Genomic DNA, 18,581 nt, shown 5'->3' with positions numbered 1-18,581 from the left:
ATGTATGGAGCATCAAGTCCCTTCCTGAATACAGCATGCCTCGCAGAGCATGCGCAGCAGAGGCTCGACCTAAAAAGCAGATGCTCAGAGAAATTGACGCCTACCAGTCAATACCCTCATCTCACAGACATAGTGAGAAAGCTGGACATCTTTGAATACAGTCACCTGGTAGGTCACCACCAAGGTGATTGAATGTATTTGGATTGGAGTGTCCGGTGTCAGTTGCACAGCAGCACTTATGCATGGATGGGATCTCCTTTTGAATAAAGGAGCCTGCTTTTGGCAGTACTGCAGCTCGTGTTTCATTTGCTAAGCTGCCTTATTGAATTGCCACACCTAGAAACTGCTAGTGCCAGGGATCTTCGGGGAAAACATTTTTGCGGGCCCCTGTCTTGATCAAATTTGAATGTGCATTTACCATTTCGCAATGTTCAAGGATCCATTTTAACTGGGTCAAACAATTAATTCAAATGTCTTGCCCGAGGCCTTAAATCTTCTTAGGACACTGGTTTAGAGCGTAAGAGGTAGCAGTAGGCAGAGAGGGATAGAGGTTTATAAAGACAAAAACTAGACCGAAAGCTCAGTTTCCCCAGTGGGACCCGGGGAATTGCCCACTTTGAGATATATCTCCTCAGGACCAGAGAAGTGCCAGAGAGTACGTGTGGAGAGGTGATGTGGGCAGGGCAGAGGCTACAGAGGCCTGGAGGAGATTAAAGCAGTGTACTCCGGTTGCCTGAAAATGTTGGTCAGGGGTTTGGGGGATGGGGGGGGGGAGAAATGGGAGAGAAAGGTTGAGGTCTCCCTGATCTAAAAGTCACCATCAATCTGACAACATTCATCCTCACCCTGCCCATCCTCCTACTTCAATAATTTATTTAAAAAGCAAGTCTGGTTAACATGGCCTCTTGCTGCTATACAAGTGCCATGATGATTCAGAAAAGGGGGTGGTGATGAACAGAGTGCCTGAATTAAGCAGACCACTCTTACCCAGTCCAAAGATCAGGGCTTGATCCATCACCGTTTTTTAGCTCACTGCACCATCCCAGCTCAGAACTTGGCTATATGCAAATTAGTCTGTTCCTGTCCCAGTGCATGATGGGAACAGGGCAAACCAAACTACCAAGCCAATTCTTGTACTGGGAAGGAAACAAGCTTCCGGGGACCGGTTTCTGCCATTTCAGGCGTCGTCGGCCCGGCTTGCTTGAATCCTGATGGTGCAATGAGCAAGGGACTCACATCTGAGTATACCCTTCCACGCTTATGGTGGACAAAATGATTCAGAAAAGGGGGTGGTGATGAACAGAGTGCCTGAATTAAGCAGACCACTCTTACCCAGTCCAAAGATCAGGGCTTGATCCATCACCGTTTTTTAGCTCACTGCACCATCCCAGCTCAGAACTTGGCTATATGCAAATTAGTCTGTTCCTGTCCCAGAGCTTGATGGGAACAGGGCAAACCAACCTACCAAGCCAATTCTTGTACTGGGAAGGAAACAAGATTCCGGGGACCGGTTTCTGCCATTTCAGGCGTCGTCGGCCCGGCTTGCTTGAATCCTGATGGTGCAATGAGCAAGGGACTCACATCTGAGTATACCCTTCCACGCTTATGGTGGACAAAATGATTCAGAAAAGGGGGTGGTGATGAACAGAGTGCCTGAATTAAGCAGACCACTCTTACCCAGTCCAAAGATCAGGGCTTGATCCATCACCGTTTTTTAGCTCACTGCACCATCCCAGCTCAGAACTTGGCTATATGCAAATTAGTCTGTTCCTGTCCCAGAGCTTGATGGGAACAGGGCAAACCAACCTACCAAGCCAATTCTTGTACTGGGAAGGAAACAAGATTCCGGGGACCGGTTTCTGCCATTTCAGGCGTCGTCGGCCCGGCTTGCTTGAATCCTGATGGTGCAATGAGCAAGGGACTCACATCTGAGTATACCCTTCCACGCTTATGGTGGACAAAATGATTCAGAAAAGGGGGTGGTGATGAACAGAGTGCCTGAATTAAGCAGACCACTCTTACCCAGTCCAAAGATCAGGGCTTGATCCATCACCGTTTTTTAGCTCACTGCACCATCCCAGCTCAGAACTTGGCTATATGCAAATTAGTCTGTTCCTGTCCCATGTCCCAAGTGCCATGAAGCAGCTCAATGATAGCTTAAGCTCTGCACAGTTACCAGACATTCTATTCACCAGGCCTCCCTCCGATATGATGCTTTAAATGACCCAATATGGTCACACTCCGATTCCCAGACCTTCATTTTATAGGTATTGCTCCAGCACATCCCAGCAGCGGTGCATTACTACCAATCCGAGTGTACAAGCACTTCCCAAGGGAAAGTAGGTACTTAAGAAACCCCATGCACCTCTGTCTATTTTAAGTATCTTTGACCCTCCTGCCCACTTCTACTCCCCTCAGGTGAGCCAAGCTGCACCTTGACCACAAGAAGTGTACAGTTTGTCAACAGATTTCTGTTTTCACAAGGGGTGAAGTAGAAGGAGCTGAGGACCAGCCATTCCACTCCAAGAACTGTGCTCACTTACCTGGGCGAATGACGGGCATGTCTCTTCCATGGGTTATGGTGCCTCTTCCAGTTACGAATCCCTGCATTGCAGTAGAAACACCAAACTTCGTTGTCGCCTGTAGAAGACCATGCTGGTGAAAGAAGGAACAGCTTAGCCATAAACCACCCCACAGTCAGAGCTCACAAAATGCCAAACAGTAATGTTTTCCATAGTGGCAGTGCCCTAAAGCAGAATACTCCCACTCCACGTTCTTACGAGAATTTGGAGTATTGGCCGACAGAGGACCAGATACACTATTTGTGATTGGACCTTGGATGTGTCAAAAATGGAAGCAGTCTACATTTCAATGTAGATACATTTAATTATATCACTTAACAAATGTAAATAGGACCAATTCTGGGCCACAATGATACAGCAGCTATAGGCCATAGAGTTGCAATAGATCATTGCATGTAGGCGCAAGATATTCATAGAAATGTGGTTCTCTTACCAAATGACTTATCAAAAAGTTGTACACATTTAATGAAATACACCTGTGGAAAGTACTTTAAAGAAGGACTGCAAATTGGTCCAAAGTCGTGCAGTATTGAAGGATTAGATTAAACGCTCATAGGTTTTTAATCAAATTGGGTTTAAGACAGCACCAGCAAGCATGGTCGCAGTACCCAGTTCCCAGAATTTTCCACCTGATGCTGGTAGATCACTGTTGCTTATTGACCATTAGGTAAAAGTACTGCATGCAAGGAAACAGTGTTCTCCTACACGATTTAGAGGGATTGACAGGTGTAGCTACGAAGCCCGCTTATATTAGCAGGGGGGAGTGGGTGCAATGCAAGAGCCCCATAATGTCCAAGATAAATAATTCAAATGCTTCAAGAGAATAAGTGTGATATTCGAAAGACATTTTTTCCAGGGTACAAGGCAAACTGTGGCCCATTTGAATAATTTGTCAAATCAAACAAGTGTGAAATTATTTTCCTTATTAGGGATCAATTGCTTTACTGTACCAGTTGCCCTAAATAGAAATACTATCAAATAACCATAGTCTGCAAGATTACAGGTATTATTGACTGAACAGTGTCTATATGTGATAACTAGGCATGAAGCAAAGATTTACAAAAAATGTAATCTCTACAAAATCGTATCAGAAAGTGTACAATGAACGGTAAAGTAAAATACTTCGTGTGGGGGTGTGTCTTAGCAAGCCATCATGGTGGACGTGTGCTAAGTGAGTTCCGTCCAGCTTTAATCTACATCCTGTAATATCCTGCTTCTCCGGTCTGCGCTTTCGTACAGCGTCCCGACATTATCTAGGTCCCGGATCATAGCTGTGTAGTCATCCTCCCTAGACCACAGCGTGCGCTCTTTTTTCGCTTGCTTGAGCCTTCTTTTTTTTTCCTCCCTCTCCCTCCCTCTCCTGTACTACGTGCTTGCCCAGGCAACCCGTCGAGCCACGCGAGTGACTCTGGGGGCTCTTGGGAGCTGGGACCTTCCAGTTGGTGACGTCCCCCTGCTGTCGGGGCTTCCTCTCAACCCTCCCTTCCTTCCACAAGGCATTTACAGACGGTTGGCGGCCATATCAGGCCTTGGGGGGGGTGCTGTCCGGGGGCGCTGGGAGTGTGAGCCGGATTCCAGGTGTCGCAGGGCGGGGGCTGCCTCAGCGTCCTGGCGCCTGGTGGTTGATCCTCCTTGTGCCCCCCTGCTCCCCGGAGTGCCTACATTGGCGGCCTGTCAGGCCATGTGGGCGTTTTCAGAACCTCTGGGGACGGACCTGTGCCAGGACATCATTTGTGGCTTGTGTGGATCTTTGGTCTCCGGTGGGGGGCCCTCAGCTTCCCCCCTCCGCCAACGGTGCGACAGCCTTGCCTAGGTGGTCAGTCGGACTGCGTGTGCTCATGGCGACGCCACTGATTGTGGTCGGCCCCAGCTGACTTGGGTTCTCTAGCCCCCTCCCATCCCTCTTGCGGATGGCCTCGTGATCAGCGGCCGGGCAGCATTTTTACATTCCTGCTGCCTCTGCATGGAGCGGTCAGTCCCTAGCCGCCAGCGGTGGAGTGGTCACTGGCACGGGGGAGTGTGTGTCTTCCAGCCCCCGGTCCGAGATCCATTAAACCCTGACTGCTGCACGGAGCGCGGGTGTTGCAATTGTCTATGACGTGGGAGGGCCTGCGGTCCGTCCTGACGAGAGACAAGCCAGGTGGGGGTTCGGCCAAGCAGAGCACAATGGATAAATTCACTGGCCCTGGGGCCCTCGGGGGGTCAAGGATAGGACGCACGGAAATATGCCGGACAAGCCAGGTGGGGGTTCGGCCAAGCAGAGCACAATGGATAAATTCACGGGCCCTGGGGCCCTCGGGGGAAGGACAGGATGCACGGAAATATGCCGGACAATGCTGCCCTCATTGCTGCTATCACCCACTCAAGGGACGCCCTGGATGCAAAAATCAGGGCAGTTGGTTCCGACATTATGCTGTTGCGTCAAGATCTACGCAATGCAGTTGCACGCATCACGGAGGTTGAAACGAGAAACTCTGGAGTGGTTGCCACCCTGCAGAAACGGGTGACCTCTCTGGAGACCACCCAACGTCGACTGGCCACTCAGGTGGAGGATGCGGAAGGGAGGGCTCGGCGCAACAATCTTTGCTTTGTTGAATTCCCAGAGGGGTGCGAGGATAGAGACATGGAGCTGTTCCTTACTCAATGACTGGAGAGATGGCTCCCTCCGGAGTCACTGTCGAAATGTTTAGTGGTGGAGCACGCCCATAGAGCCTTAATGCAGAAGTCCCCAGGCCTATTATTGCAAAACTACTCAATTACCATTACCAGGACACTATCCTGAAACGGGCTAGGGCCAAAGAAACGCTGTTATTCGACAACGCCTGCATTCTGATGTTTCCAGACTATACGAAATTGGTCCAGCAGCAGAGACAGTCCTCCGAGAGCTCAAGTATCCTTATGCTTTGTTGTACCTGGCCAGGCTGCGGGTGGTGTATCGGTCCCGTACTCATTTCTTTGACTCGCCGGAGGAGGTCTTCCAGTGGACGGATAAGACAGTGTGGCTTCGTCCTCACACACCGCCTAGGAGGGAGTCCGACTCTTCCTCGAGTGAGGCTGCCGGAAGCAGCCCAATTTGAACGTGAAAGGGGGTCCGAGGACCACAGTTTGGGAAACACTGCCCTACACTACACCACAACCCTACCCAAATCCTACCCCAACACTACCCTAATCCCTTAAAAATTAACGCCCACCCCAGGCCCATTCCCCCTTACCTCTCTCCTTCCGCTTCCTTCATCACGTCGTCTTTCTGTGAGGGGCGGTGCACGTCGATAAGAGGAAACGGAAAAGCCCGTTTCCTCACAATGATGTAGATCGCCCAAATTCTTTTTTTTTTTACACCGCATGTGCATTTACCTTACATACCTTTACAACGATTTTCGTTATAGACGCATGCGTGGTAAATGCACATGCGGTGTAAAAAAATGCGGAGTAATGGTATGCGGGGTAGGGGCATTATGCGGAAAAAAGGTATGCGGGGGTCAAAGTCTGCGTTGTAAAAAATTTGTTGTAAACAATATTTACCATGTTAGGGAGTTTATACGCCCCCCGCCTTTGTCCTGGGGTTTGGTAGAGAGGCTTATGACCCTATGGGCGGATATAGCAGATGGCCTGGCAGTTGTGGGAGGGGATTCGAACGATGTGATGGAGGTGGCCAGGGACCGCTGGAGGCCCGGGACTCCATGGAGGTCCAGCAACCCACCTAATTGCATTCCCTGGTGATGGGCCTCGATTGGGTAGACCCTTGGCGCATACTGCACGGCACAGGGATACACGTACCTTTCAGTGGTTCACAACTCCTACTCCCACCTCGACTTTATATTTGTCCACTGGGAGGCAGAGGGCAGGGTGGTGGCAGCCGATATCCTTCCATGAGGGCTCTAAGACCACTCGGCGGTGGCCCTCACATTGCGGACGGGTGCACCAGCCTTTTCAGTGGCACCTCTCGGCATGGAACCTCCATATGGAGGACTACAGGAAGCATCTGGAAGGTGCCATCGATCAATACTTGACACTTAACATAGGCTCGGTGGATGGGGCACAATCTCTATGGGAAGCAATGAAGTCCACACTACGTGGTGTGGATATTTCCTTCTGTACGGCGGCTTGCAGAGTACAGAGTCTCTCATATGTGCAGAGGCTGAGCTGGAAAGCTGTAGTAGAGACAACAGGGGTAAGCAGGTTAATTGCCAGTTACTGCTGGCACAGCAGGGTTATTCGCATCTCCTGTTAAATGAGGCCCACCAGGCATGGTTGGCGACCCGGAGCAGTATCTACCAGTGGGGAGATAAATCTAGCAAGCTGCTGCATAGACTGTCAGAGGACACTATACCCCCAGGTCCTCCCTGGCGTGGTGGTCCCAGACAGGATGCCCCTTATAGACTCCCGGGCTATCGCCGATCGCTTTCCTGCATATTATGCAGACCTTTATGCCCCCCAACAGTGTATACCGGCGGAAGTGATAGGTGGGAGGTTATCCAAGAAGCGGCCTAAGGCCCTCTCGGATGACATTAGTAAGGAGTTTGATCTCCGACTCACAGAGGAGGAATTGGGTGCCGCACTTAGGGACATGAACCCCGGAAAGGGCCCGGGACCGAATGGCTTTCCATGCGAAATCTTTAAACAATATTTCTTGCAGCTCGGACCCCACCATCGTAGGGCGGTGGAAGAGGCCAGAGTGTGAGGTAATCTGCCTAGAGATTGGAGACACACAGAAGTGGTGGTGTTCCACAAGCCTGGTAGACCACCCTGAACAACACGCGTCGTACCGCCCTATCTCTCTTCTGAACGTAGAGGCCAAGATTCTAGCGAAGGCGTTCACCAATCGCCTTCGGCCCAATATCACCTCCCTAGTCCATCCCAATCAGGCAGGGTTTATGCTCCAAGGGGCGACCGGTCATAATATTCGGCAGGCGCATGTTGCCGTTGCGACCGTCCGGGGTTTGGAGAACGAACAGCACTTTTGCTGGCAGACATGAACAAGGCATTAGATTCTCTTAGCAGGGTGTATTTATTCACACTCCTCCGCAGATTGAATTTTGGGCCTGGCTTCCTGTCCTATCTGACCTTGCTCTACACAGACCTCACTGCGTCTGTGCGGGCGGCGGGCTCGGTCTCCTCCGCGGTCTCTATTGGACGAGACACCAGGCAGGGTTGTCCACTGTCCCCCTACCTGTTCGCCTTAGCTATGGACCCCCTTGCTGCCTGGGTGCGGATTGAAGCTCAAGTGACCGGTCTTGAATGGGCCCACAGACTATCGGATTGTATTGCACTATATGCTGATGATGTGCTGTTTTTTCTCACCAATTTAGATAGGACGGGACCGAGACTGCTTCGCACCATGCAGGTTTTTAGGGAAACCTCCGGCCTCTACATGAACCCCCGAAAGTCTACCCTCTGGGTGATGAGGGGGGCGAGGGGGGCCTTGGTTCGTGGGTATCTACTGTTCAGGTGGTATCTGGGGGGGCGGGGGAGATGAAATATCTGGGAGTGTTCTTATCAGACTCACCTACTACATCTTGGGATAGAAATTTGGATCCTGTATGGGATCGCGTATGGAAGGACATTAAACTTGGTCCCATATGCCCCTGCCTATATATGGCCGGTCTTGCTCCCTCGCTTGCTTTATCAATTGCAAAATCATCCATATCCGATCCCTCCTACATTGTTCAGACAGGTTAATGCAGTCCTAGGACAGTTCGTATGGGATGGTAGAGTGGCAAGGGTGGCTCTACGGACCTATTTTTAGTCCACATACTGTGGGGGGCTGGCGACCTCCAATATTTTATCGTACTATATGGCCTCCCACCTGCTAGTGCTCAATGAATGGTGGTATGGAAATAGGGCCGACTCGGCTTAAGCTGTCGAACGGAGGCGCATGGGGGGGGGCAAGCATACAATATTTCATTTGTTCCTGTTTTGCACATGAAAATAGTCAAAGTCAGACTGATGTATGGTTATTCTACAGAAGTTTCTAGGACACAGAGCTCTGCTTTGTATGTGTTATTTGACAAAAACGTTTTTAAAAAAATCCCTCACATGCAACAACTTGAGTTACAGTAGTTCTTGAAATTAATACTGGTTGTACAAGGAATAGCAATGTTCAGTCTTCTGAATGATCAGTGGAGGAGCTGGAATAGTTACAAAAGCGTGGAAATTGGGGCGTTTTTGTGTCCATAACACAGCCAAAACATTTTGACGCGTGCAGATCTACACAACCTCAGCAGGATATTTTAGTTCTGCAATCTTGATTTCAGTAACATTGGCTATGCTGATCACTCGTCTTTAGCATGAGTCAACATCTGCCTACAACTAGGGGGTGCTTGAGGATAGCGCAAACACTTTGGTTTGTTCATAACACCTCTTAAGGTATTAGGATTTCTGCGAGTGCTGTTCAGTGTAGCCTCATCAGCGTCCACGTTTTAGATCGATTAAATTTTGCCGAAAATAAATCATTACGTTCCAGAAAAACAGTCCAATATGACACGTTTCAGGACTTTATGCAGTAATAGTGAGGCTCTTAAGGGGACCAGCAATTGAGGCTCGAGAACTAAAGCAAAGAAATGACAATTCAAAATGGGTTCTCTGGATTTAGGCCACATCATAAGAGAAGAAAAATAAAACAAGGTACAAGTTGGTAGAAGCAGTGTCTGGGTGCCAGTGCCCAAAACTAAAGTCTAATCATTCTGGGCTCTTGCCGAGTACTACCAAGGTTTGTGGGAATTCAAGTGTTAACCAGTTATTTGGCTTGAAAAAGAGAGGGATTGTGTTTGACTAGACAAAGATATTCAGAAAGGCTTGGAGATTCATGAATATGGTCACTGCCACAACCTTTAGTACCTTTGTTAGGATTAAAAACAATGCTGATGAACGATGAAAGTCTAAAGAGGCGGGGTGTAGTCTTGCCACATACTGATCAGTAGTGCAGTGGTTGGTACAAGGTGAACTCTTTATATAATCACTTCAATGGCTTTAACCCCTTCTCCGCGGCATGAATTCCACTTTGGTACTGAGTGGGGTGGGGGGGGGGGGGGGGGAGAGAGACTGAGTGCAGCGCCGCTGTGCTCGTGACTGAACCACGACGTCATGAGTCACAGGCGGCCTGTGACCATCACGGCGTGGTTCCGTCACGGCCCGCCCATTAGTACACCCGCACAGGCGGGGAATTAATGCCACATGGGCGGAGCGGCAGCCGCATGATGGTGGTTCATGACGGGGTGGTTCCATCATGCACACGTAAGGGGTTAAGTGGGCCAGGTCTGAGCACCGGCAGTTTTTTATCCCTTGCCTGCGCTGAACGTTCCATGCTAGTGCAGAACATTCTATTGCACGGGCGGGGCCTCGATGTTCACCGGACGTGCGCAGCACTACCAAGGTAGTGCACGCGACATTCCCTGAACATCGGCAGCAGCGATGGGGTTAAAGGGGGCCTCGAAATGGGTCTCTATCGGGCTCCGTTTTGTGCCCTGGTTCAGGCGGTCTGTTTTTTTTCCACACTACAGTGACAGCAGGCACATTGATGTGTGCGCACTCACACTGCTCACTAGTGGAGAAGTTTCGCCATGATGTCATGCCAGGGGAGCGTTGTAGGGGAAAGGAAATCCTTTAAAGAGTAATTTTCTCTGGATTTCGCTTCTCTTTTGAAACTCAGGAGAGCAACATTGTCGTGGTATCACCAGGGGTTTAAGTTAAAGCTTTTTTTCTAAATTACATACAAGCCATAGCTGCTGCTTATTTATGCAACTAACAACCATTAACAAAGCCAATAGTCCTCACTTGTTGTAGGTATGATGTTACTTGTTGCATCATATCTGGATGCAATGACAGAAACGACAAAATACAAGTCGGGTGGCACACTATTGATGGAGCGAGATTTGGAAATAAATTTATTTCAGTTCGCAAAGTTAAACTTCCATAATGAAATAATAATATTAACAATGTGTGCAGTGAAAATAATTAATCAACTTAGATTAAAATCGCAGATCATTACATGCGGGATACTAAAATATGTGCTCATACATGTGCCTTTTGTGGCAAATGCATGTTTGTGTTAAATAATAAATTAATTTTGTCTATTGACTTTGTCAGAATTAAATGCGGCTGTTTTATAATTACATGTGCTTATTTCTGTGTGCTCATGTTTTGTTTTTCGGTCTTAAATGTGCACAAATCTGTTCGTTGCTTCATTTGCTTCTGCTAGGTAACAGATTAATGGGTTAATATTTAGCAAAGGTGGGTGGGTAACAGAATGATTTCTAATTCTTGCATTAATTATTCTCTTGCGTTTGTTTGAATACTAGTTACTGAGAAAAAGGCTTGAGGCCTAGTACGTCTTTAATATGGTGATTGGCGAAGCCCTGCTCAGAAAAAGCAAGAGCCCAGTGTGGAAAGTTTTGTCGTGTTTAAAAAAGAATGAAAGTTTAATTGAACAATGAACTATTCGTGCTCTTGGCCGGACTAAGCCAAGGTTGGAAACCGGCAGAGAGATTGTCAAGCTAAGGAAGTCACGGATTGACTATTACAAATGTTTCAAATTGGAGGAAGCTGCGTGACTTGAAAATAAGGGACAATAGACTCTAAGAGAGAGTCGGAACTGGGCTTCGAAAACGCAATGACATTATGTGGTCTGACGTTTGTCAGCCAATCAGAATTATGAATGGCAGGGAAAAGTATTCATTTTAGTTAGATTAGTTAGGGAAAAAAGGTATAATAACCGTTCCCCTGGTAGGGAGGGCGCGCTTGCTGCTTATCTTCTCCTGACTCCAGTTGGGCGTGACGTGCTGACGGACTTTCTTGGAGCACGTAAGGCTCAATAGGGCTAAATGACTTACTTTATTCTTTTAGGTGGAGTGAGTTTTAGTCAGGGACGTTAGGGCTTAGGTGATGGGAAACTGTTTATTCTTTTGAATCATGCTAATTGATTTTGCTTAAAACTGTCAATACTTTTTGCTAATCCTCAAATAATAATGCTTAAATAAAAAGATTTTAATAAAATGCACTTTCCTTGAATAAATAAGATTTTTGAAAAGACAAGCTGGCCTTGTTATTGCGTTAAGTCTTGCTACCATCAGCAGATCCATTTGCCTGAGTGGCTTAATTAAATGTAAAGTTTAACAGATACCATGGTGAAATCATTATACTGCAGTTGTATATAAATGTGTACATAATTTGTGAATAGGGTTTATTAATTAGGTCACATGATTCAGTTGCTCAAAATATGTCACGTTAGTTTATGGGCCTTGTGAATGAATTATGATTAATGGTGATTATTGTGGAGTTGATGACATATTTTCTATAGGGGCGCTGGATCAATTCTCTGGTAGCAGAGTTACGGTTGCTATGGTAACCAACATGCTACATGGTAATTACATAGGATAGATGTTTAACATATGTTGAGTTTTGTTCACTTGTTACATGTAGTCGAAAGGTTTTTTCCTGCAGTGAAAAATCCTAGTTGTGCCGGCATATGAGTGGTGTGACAAAGTGAAGTTACACAGTGCATTTGTTCGGTTTCAAAATAGTGGTATTGTTATCACTAGTGTTGTGGTCGTACAACACGAATTTAGGGATTCTAGGTAGAATGTATAGTGAGGATTGTCTATGAAATCGTAGCTTTTGAGTATAGGGACTAAGAGCCTGTTTTAAAACTCACTGCGAAAAGAATAGTAGAATTTAATCCAAGCTTGTGTAAAGGGTAAGGTAGCGTTGTCTATTTTTACTGGCAAATGTGGATTTCTATGGCTGGTAAAGTCCTGCCAAGATTTCATGTATGTGTGGTTAGGGAACCTTTCCGTTTGAAAGTGCGCAAATGAATTTGTAATTCCGTTAAGAGTCAAACTTTGATTTGCTACTTTATGTGCATTCAGAAGAAAACGAGTTCGTTATTACCTGATAGAAGGGTAAAGTAAGGTTTACTTTATCAACGAATGTATATTCTGTGAGAGTAGCGTCGTCTATTCCACGCAAAGAATACTTGAATGTTTGTAAAAACTATCGCTTTATTTTAGCGAAACAGACAAATGGTTCGTTTATTTGTTGTTAATAATTGAAATCCATTGAAAAAGTGTTCTTAAAAAGATTGCTGTGAAAAGTTTTTGTGAAGGAGGGGTAAGCGCTTGGAGTTAGAGACGAGAAGCTGCAGCGGCTGTGTACGTCACAGGGTCCGCGCTGTGATTGGCTAACATACGTCACAGCTAGCGCACTGATTGGCTCACGTGACTGACGAGTTGTTAGCTGTTTGGCTCTTTGGGAAAGCAGCGATTCTATTGGTTGAGCAAAGTAGTGACGTAGCTTAACCCGATTGGCTTGTTGGTGTGTTTCGCGCACCAACCAGGAAAGATTTACGATCATTTTAAATTACGCGGATTTGATTAAAACAGGAGTTATTATAAAAAAAAGAGGAAAAAAAGCTTACATTGCTTCAGAAATTTAAAAATTATATTTCACCCGATAAGAAAATTGAAACGAGAGGTGGAAAATTACTTCATAAGTACAAAACACCCGCAGCCTATATGGAAGGCAAATATGGTTATCATACTTGTCTTTGGATTGACGTCTGGATGCATTATACTAAGGACGATGGTGTTTTGGCCTGGCCGGAGGATGGCTCATTTAACATGAGTTTTGAAAAATTGAAGAGAAAAAATGATGGCTCTTGTGCCGAAGCCTAGACCAACACAATTTGAGGCTTTAGTCGAATGGGAGGATGAGATGTTTCAATTCAGCGGGAAGCGAATGGTATGATAAGACCCCCAAAATCAAACTTAAATAGAGAAACCCATGAGGATAGAATGCGTCGGTGGAGACAGGCAGACATGTGTGATGGTCTCTATCCAGTGAGAGTAATGATTACAGAAATACCAGGTCAAAAGAATACAGAAAAGAGCAATAATATTGGAGAAAGTGATTTGGAGTTCTGGAAGAAATATATCTGACAAATAAGAAACAGACTCCTTTAAAACCAGCTTGTTCATGGTCTACCCCGATGGTTTCTACAGGAACCACACCGAGTGCACCTCCACTTAATGAGGAATCACCCAGATTTTACCCGAATAATATAGAAACTCCTGAAAGATTAGAAACAAGAACTAATTCTAGTGTATATGGTGAAAGCAGGAATTTTCCTGAAACTCCAGTTTCAAGAAATGAGACACTCTCCAGTGGTCTAATGGGTACCGGAGGAGATGAGGAAATTCCCAGTACTTCAGAATATTTACGATCAAAGAAAGAATTAATTCAACAATTGACTAAGGGCATGGAAGCAGTAACAGTTCCAGTAACGATTGGTCCTGTTCAGCCTGTTTTTGATCAAGGAGAATTTAACCCTCCAGGTTTGACTATTCCATTAAATGCAGAAATTCAGAAAGTGGCTGAAAAATTTTACTCAGAATTAACTGAAATACATCGAGAGAAAACAATGATGCCCGATTTAACTTTTAATCCAGGTTCATTATGCAGAACACCAATGGGTGCAGAGTCAGATATCCAGTCACCAGAAAAGAGTGTTGAGAAAACAGATTCAAGCTCAAAGCTTGATGTCGCAAAACTTAAAGCAGATTTGAAGGAATTAATCATTGGCACAATTGGTCCTGACAGTTTGAAGCATTATCTAGATGAATTGTTATTCATTTGCAAAAGTGTACAGTGGAAAACGAAAAATAAATATGATCAATTAGAAGAATTGGCTGCAGAATTAGAGATTGATTTGAGCAGGCAGACAAATTTGGGAAAACGTTACAGATTGGATTTCACTGAAAAAGAAATTGAGAATTTTAATACAATGGGAAGAATTGTACACTGATTGTGTACATTAAAAAATTAGGTGACTTGAGTAAATGGAGAGTGAAGTGGACCAAGAAAAGAGGAAGAAAAAAGAGAAACGTTGGCTAATCAATACCCAGTGAGAGAAATTGCAGGAGGAGGCTATGTGCATGTTCCCTGGTCTAGACAGGACATTTTGTTGTTCAAATTATTTTCCTCGGCTGAGGGAAAAGCATGTAGAATGGTATCGACAGGTGGACAGATTTATAAAAGTGTCGAAAGTTCTGTGGATTGATCTTGATGGATTCTTTGACATTGTTGTCCCATCAGATCTTTGGACAGAATGTAAAATTGCTGTAAGTTGGCCAAAAGTAGAACCAGCTCGAGATATAGCGACAGGTGCTCCATCATCAGAAGTCATGGGACTGTAGGACAAAGTGATTTATTGGTTAAAAGGAAAAATTGCCCCTAAAGAAGTAGATTGGGTTAAAATTGATAGAACAAATCAGGAGCCAAAGAATCAGTTCATTCATTCTATGAAAGACTGTTATTAGTTTTTAAACAGTACAGTGGCTATGAAAAATTAAGTGAAAAGGACATGAGCCACTTTATATACAGATTTGTTTATGGCCCGAGACCTGAAATTGGTGACATGATCAAGAATGGTATTGTCGGATGGCAAGCACTCTCAGTTGATGACATACTGAGGAAGGCAAAATACTGCAGTGATGAGATAGATGACAGGCAGACGAAATTAAAGGAGAAGGCAATGTGGGCACAGGTGAAGGTAGCTGAACAGCAGATTGCAAATTTGGAGAATAAAAATGTGAATTTTAATCAGAATCAGGGTCAAGGAAAATGTAAGGGAAATTTTAACAAGCCAAAATGTAATATTAATATTGAAGAGCTGAAGCAAAAATCGCCTTGTTTTAATTGCGGGGAAATTGGACACTGGAAGCGAGTGTGTAAAAATCCACCCAGAAATTTTAAAAATGCATCATTAAATCCACAGATGCAGAATGATGTAAATCTGCAGCAACAGCTACAGTGACAAATAAATGAGCTGAATCTTCAGCAACAGCTACAGCGACAGTTAGCAAATCAGCAGAGTCAGATTTCACAGCCTCCTCTTCCTAACTGTGGAGGTGGTCAAAGATATAATTCGGAAACAGGATTCAGCTGAGGTGATCAGGTAATAAGAACACAAAGAGCTAATGTGCCAAATGTTTCGACAATTTTTGATGACAGAAAATGGTGGAAGTGATTCTGAAGATTGTTTATGACGGTGCCTGAGAGAGGGGGAAGAGTGTGTGCTTGGAGCCACTCTTGAGGTCGACCAGTCAGGTCCATTTATAAATGGCAAAGTGATTTATGTAGAAATCACTTTCCTTGTGGACACTGGTGCTACCCGTTCTACTGTTAGATCAGTGGAAATAAAAAACCTCCCTCTCTCTGGTGAATCAATCCAAGTAGTCGGTGTAGCAAATCAGCAGATTAAAACGAGTTTAACGGAGCCTGTCAAAATTGAGATTGGCAAGTTCAAAGATAAACACAGATTTGTAGTTTGTAACATCAGTCCTGTAAATCTGCTAGGGAGGGACATCCTTTGCAAGATGAATTGCAAAATATATTGCTCACCGGAGGGTATTGAGCTTCAGATGCTAGAGGAAGATGGACTTTACAGATTGACAATGCTAATGGTTGAGGCAGAGGAAAGCAAATTATTTCCTGTATTTGACAAAAATAATCTTCCAAAGGAGTTGAAGGAAACAGTCAAGGCTGAAATATGGGATTTATCAGGAAATGAAAAGGGCCTGATGAAAAATGTTGATCCAGTTAAAGTTTCAGTTAAACAGGGAATAGATTTTCCAAACATTCCACAGTACAAGATGAAGGCAGAAACAATTGAAGGTGTAATTCCTGTGATTGAAAAATTCATAAAGCAAGGGGTTTTAAAAGAAATTGGGAGCAGTCCTTGTAATTCACCAATCATGGGGATCAAAAAGCCAAATGGAACGTACAGAATTGTTTAAGACCTGAGAAAGGTTAATCAGATCCTTGTTGCCCAGTTGTTCCAAACCCAGCAGTGATCCTCTACCAGATTCCGCATGATGCAAAATGGTATACACTCATTGATCTTTGCAATGCGTTACTGTTCCATTGCACCCAGACAGACAGCAAATTTTTGCGTTCAGGTTCCAAGGTCGGACAATAGCATGGTGTCGTATTCCTCAAGGGTATACAGAGAGTCCATCTATCTTTAATCAGTTGCTAAAGAAATCATTGGAGAATCTAAATTTACCTGGAAGATCAACATTAGTCCAATATATTGATGACTTGCTCGTAGCTGCGAAAACACGAGATAACTGTGTTACGGATACAATCATTCTTTTGAATCACCTGGCAGATGAGGGACATAAAGTGTCACCTGCAAAATTACAGTTTTGCAAACAAGAGGTAAAATACTTCGGTCACAGAATTGCAAAAGGAATCAGACAAGTGACAATTGAGAGAATTAAAATGATTCAGGGAATGCAACCTCCAAAAACACAGAGACAGGTCAGAATGTTTCTAGGAATGGTTGGCTATTGTCGTCAATGGATTAGTGGATTTTCAGTAATTGCAAAACCACTGCAGAGATTAACAAATTCAGATATAAAAGATCCAATTGTTCTGACGGAAATTGAGATGGAAGCTTTTGAAAAATTAAAAAAGAAGCCTATGTGAAGCACCTGCTTTAGGTATGCCAGATTACGAAAAAGAGTTTGAGCTGTACTGCAGTGAGAGGGAAGGATGTGCATTTTCTGTGTTGATTCAGAGACACGGAAAACTGAGAAAACCAATAGCATACTTTTCAGCAGTGCTTGATCCAGTTGCAAAAGCATTACCAGGCTGCTTGAAAGCAGTAGCTGCAACAAGTGTGAGCCTTGAGCAAAGTGAGGGAATTGTAATGGGATTTCCTGTAAAGGTCTATGCACCCCATTCAGTTGAAATTCTTCTCACCAGAAGTAAAACACAGCATTTGACAAGTAACAGGTTAACCAAGTATGAAAAAGTTATTCTGGGATCAGATAACGTCTCAATAGCAAGATGTGTGAATTTAAATCCATCCACGTTCAATCAATCAATCAATGACACTTATAAAGCGCGCTACATACCCGTAGGGTCTCAAGGCGCTGGGGGGTGGGGGGGGGGGGAGTGCCGCTACTGCTCGAACAGCCAGGTCTTCAGCTTCTTCCTGAAGGAGAGGTGGTCTTGGGTCAGGCGCAGGTCGGTCGGGAGGGAGTTCCAGGTCTTGGCGGCCAGGTAGGAGAAGGACCTTTCTCCTGTAGTTGCTCTTCGGATGCGGGGGACGGCGGCGAGGGCGTGGTTGGCTGATCGGAGGTGGCGTTTGGGAGCGTAGAAGTTGACTCGGCTGTTGAGGTAGCTCGGGCCTTGGTCGTGTAGGGCTTTGTGTGCGTGGGTGAGGAGGCGGAAGGTGATTCTTTTGTTGACGGGGAGCCAGTGAAGGTCTTTCAGATGTCCGGAGATATGACTGGTTCGTGGGATGTCGAGGCGTTTGGGAGCGTAGAAGTTGACTCGGCTGTTGAGGTAGCTCGGGCCTTGGTCGTGTAGGGCTTTGTGTGCGTGGGTGAGGAGGCGGAAGGTGATTCTTTTGTTGACGGGGAGCCAGTGAAGGTCTTTCAGATGTCCGGAGATATGACTGGTTCGTGGGATGTCGAGGATGAGTCTGGCTGAGGCGTTCTGGATCCGCTGGAGTCTCTTCTGGAGCTTGGCGGTGGTACCGGCGTAGAGGGCGTTGCCGTAGTCCAGTCGGCTGGTGACGAGGGCCTGGGTGACGGTCTTCCTGGTCTCGGTGGGGATCCACCAGAAGATCTTCCGTAGCATGCGTAGGATGTTGAAGCACGCCGAGGAGACGTTGTTGACTTGCCTGGTCATGGAGAGGGAGGAGTCCAGGATGACGCCCAGGTTTCGTGCATGGTCAGTCGGTTTGGGTGCGGTGCCCAGGGCGGGGGGCCACCAGGAGTCGTCCCAGGCGGAGGGTGAGGAGCCCAGGATGAGGACCTCTGTCTTGTCCGAGTTCAGTTTCAGGCGGCTGGTCGTCATCCACTCGGCTACCTCTTTCATCCCTTCGTGCAGGTTGGCTCTGGCGGCGGCGGGGTCGTTGGTCAGGGAGAGGATCAGCTGGGTGTCGTCGGCGTAGGAGATTATGCTGAGGTTGTGTTTGCGTACGATGGCCGC

At 45.9% G+C, this 18,581-nt stretch overlaps 1 protein-coding gene across 1 annotated transcript in view; it reads right to left on the bottom strand.

Annotated features, from left to right (window-relative positions):
* Positions 1-18,581, bottom strand: part of LOC144768957 (baculoviral IAP repeat-containing protein 7-A-like) — a 52,585-nt gene that overhangs the window by 19,970 nt on the left and 14,034 nt on the right. Inside the window, exon 2 of the mRNA XM_078652956.1 lies at positions 2,544-2,640. Coding sequence (XP_078509082.1) covers positions 2,544-2,640 — 97 coding nt within the window. The remainder of the gene's footprint in view (positions 1-2,543; positions 2,641-18,581) is intronic.

Source organism: Lissotriton helveticus, chromosome 7, assembly GCF_964261635.1.
Source record: "Lissotriton helveticus chromosome 7, aLisHel1.1, whole genome shotgun sequence".
Classification (NCBI taxonomy): Eukaryota; Metazoa; Chordata; class Amphibia; order Caudata; family Salamandridae; genus Lissotriton; species Lissotriton helveticus.
The sequence above is the reverse complement of the archived record's forward strand: the minus strand, read 5'-3'. Positions and strand labels throughout refer to the sequence as shown.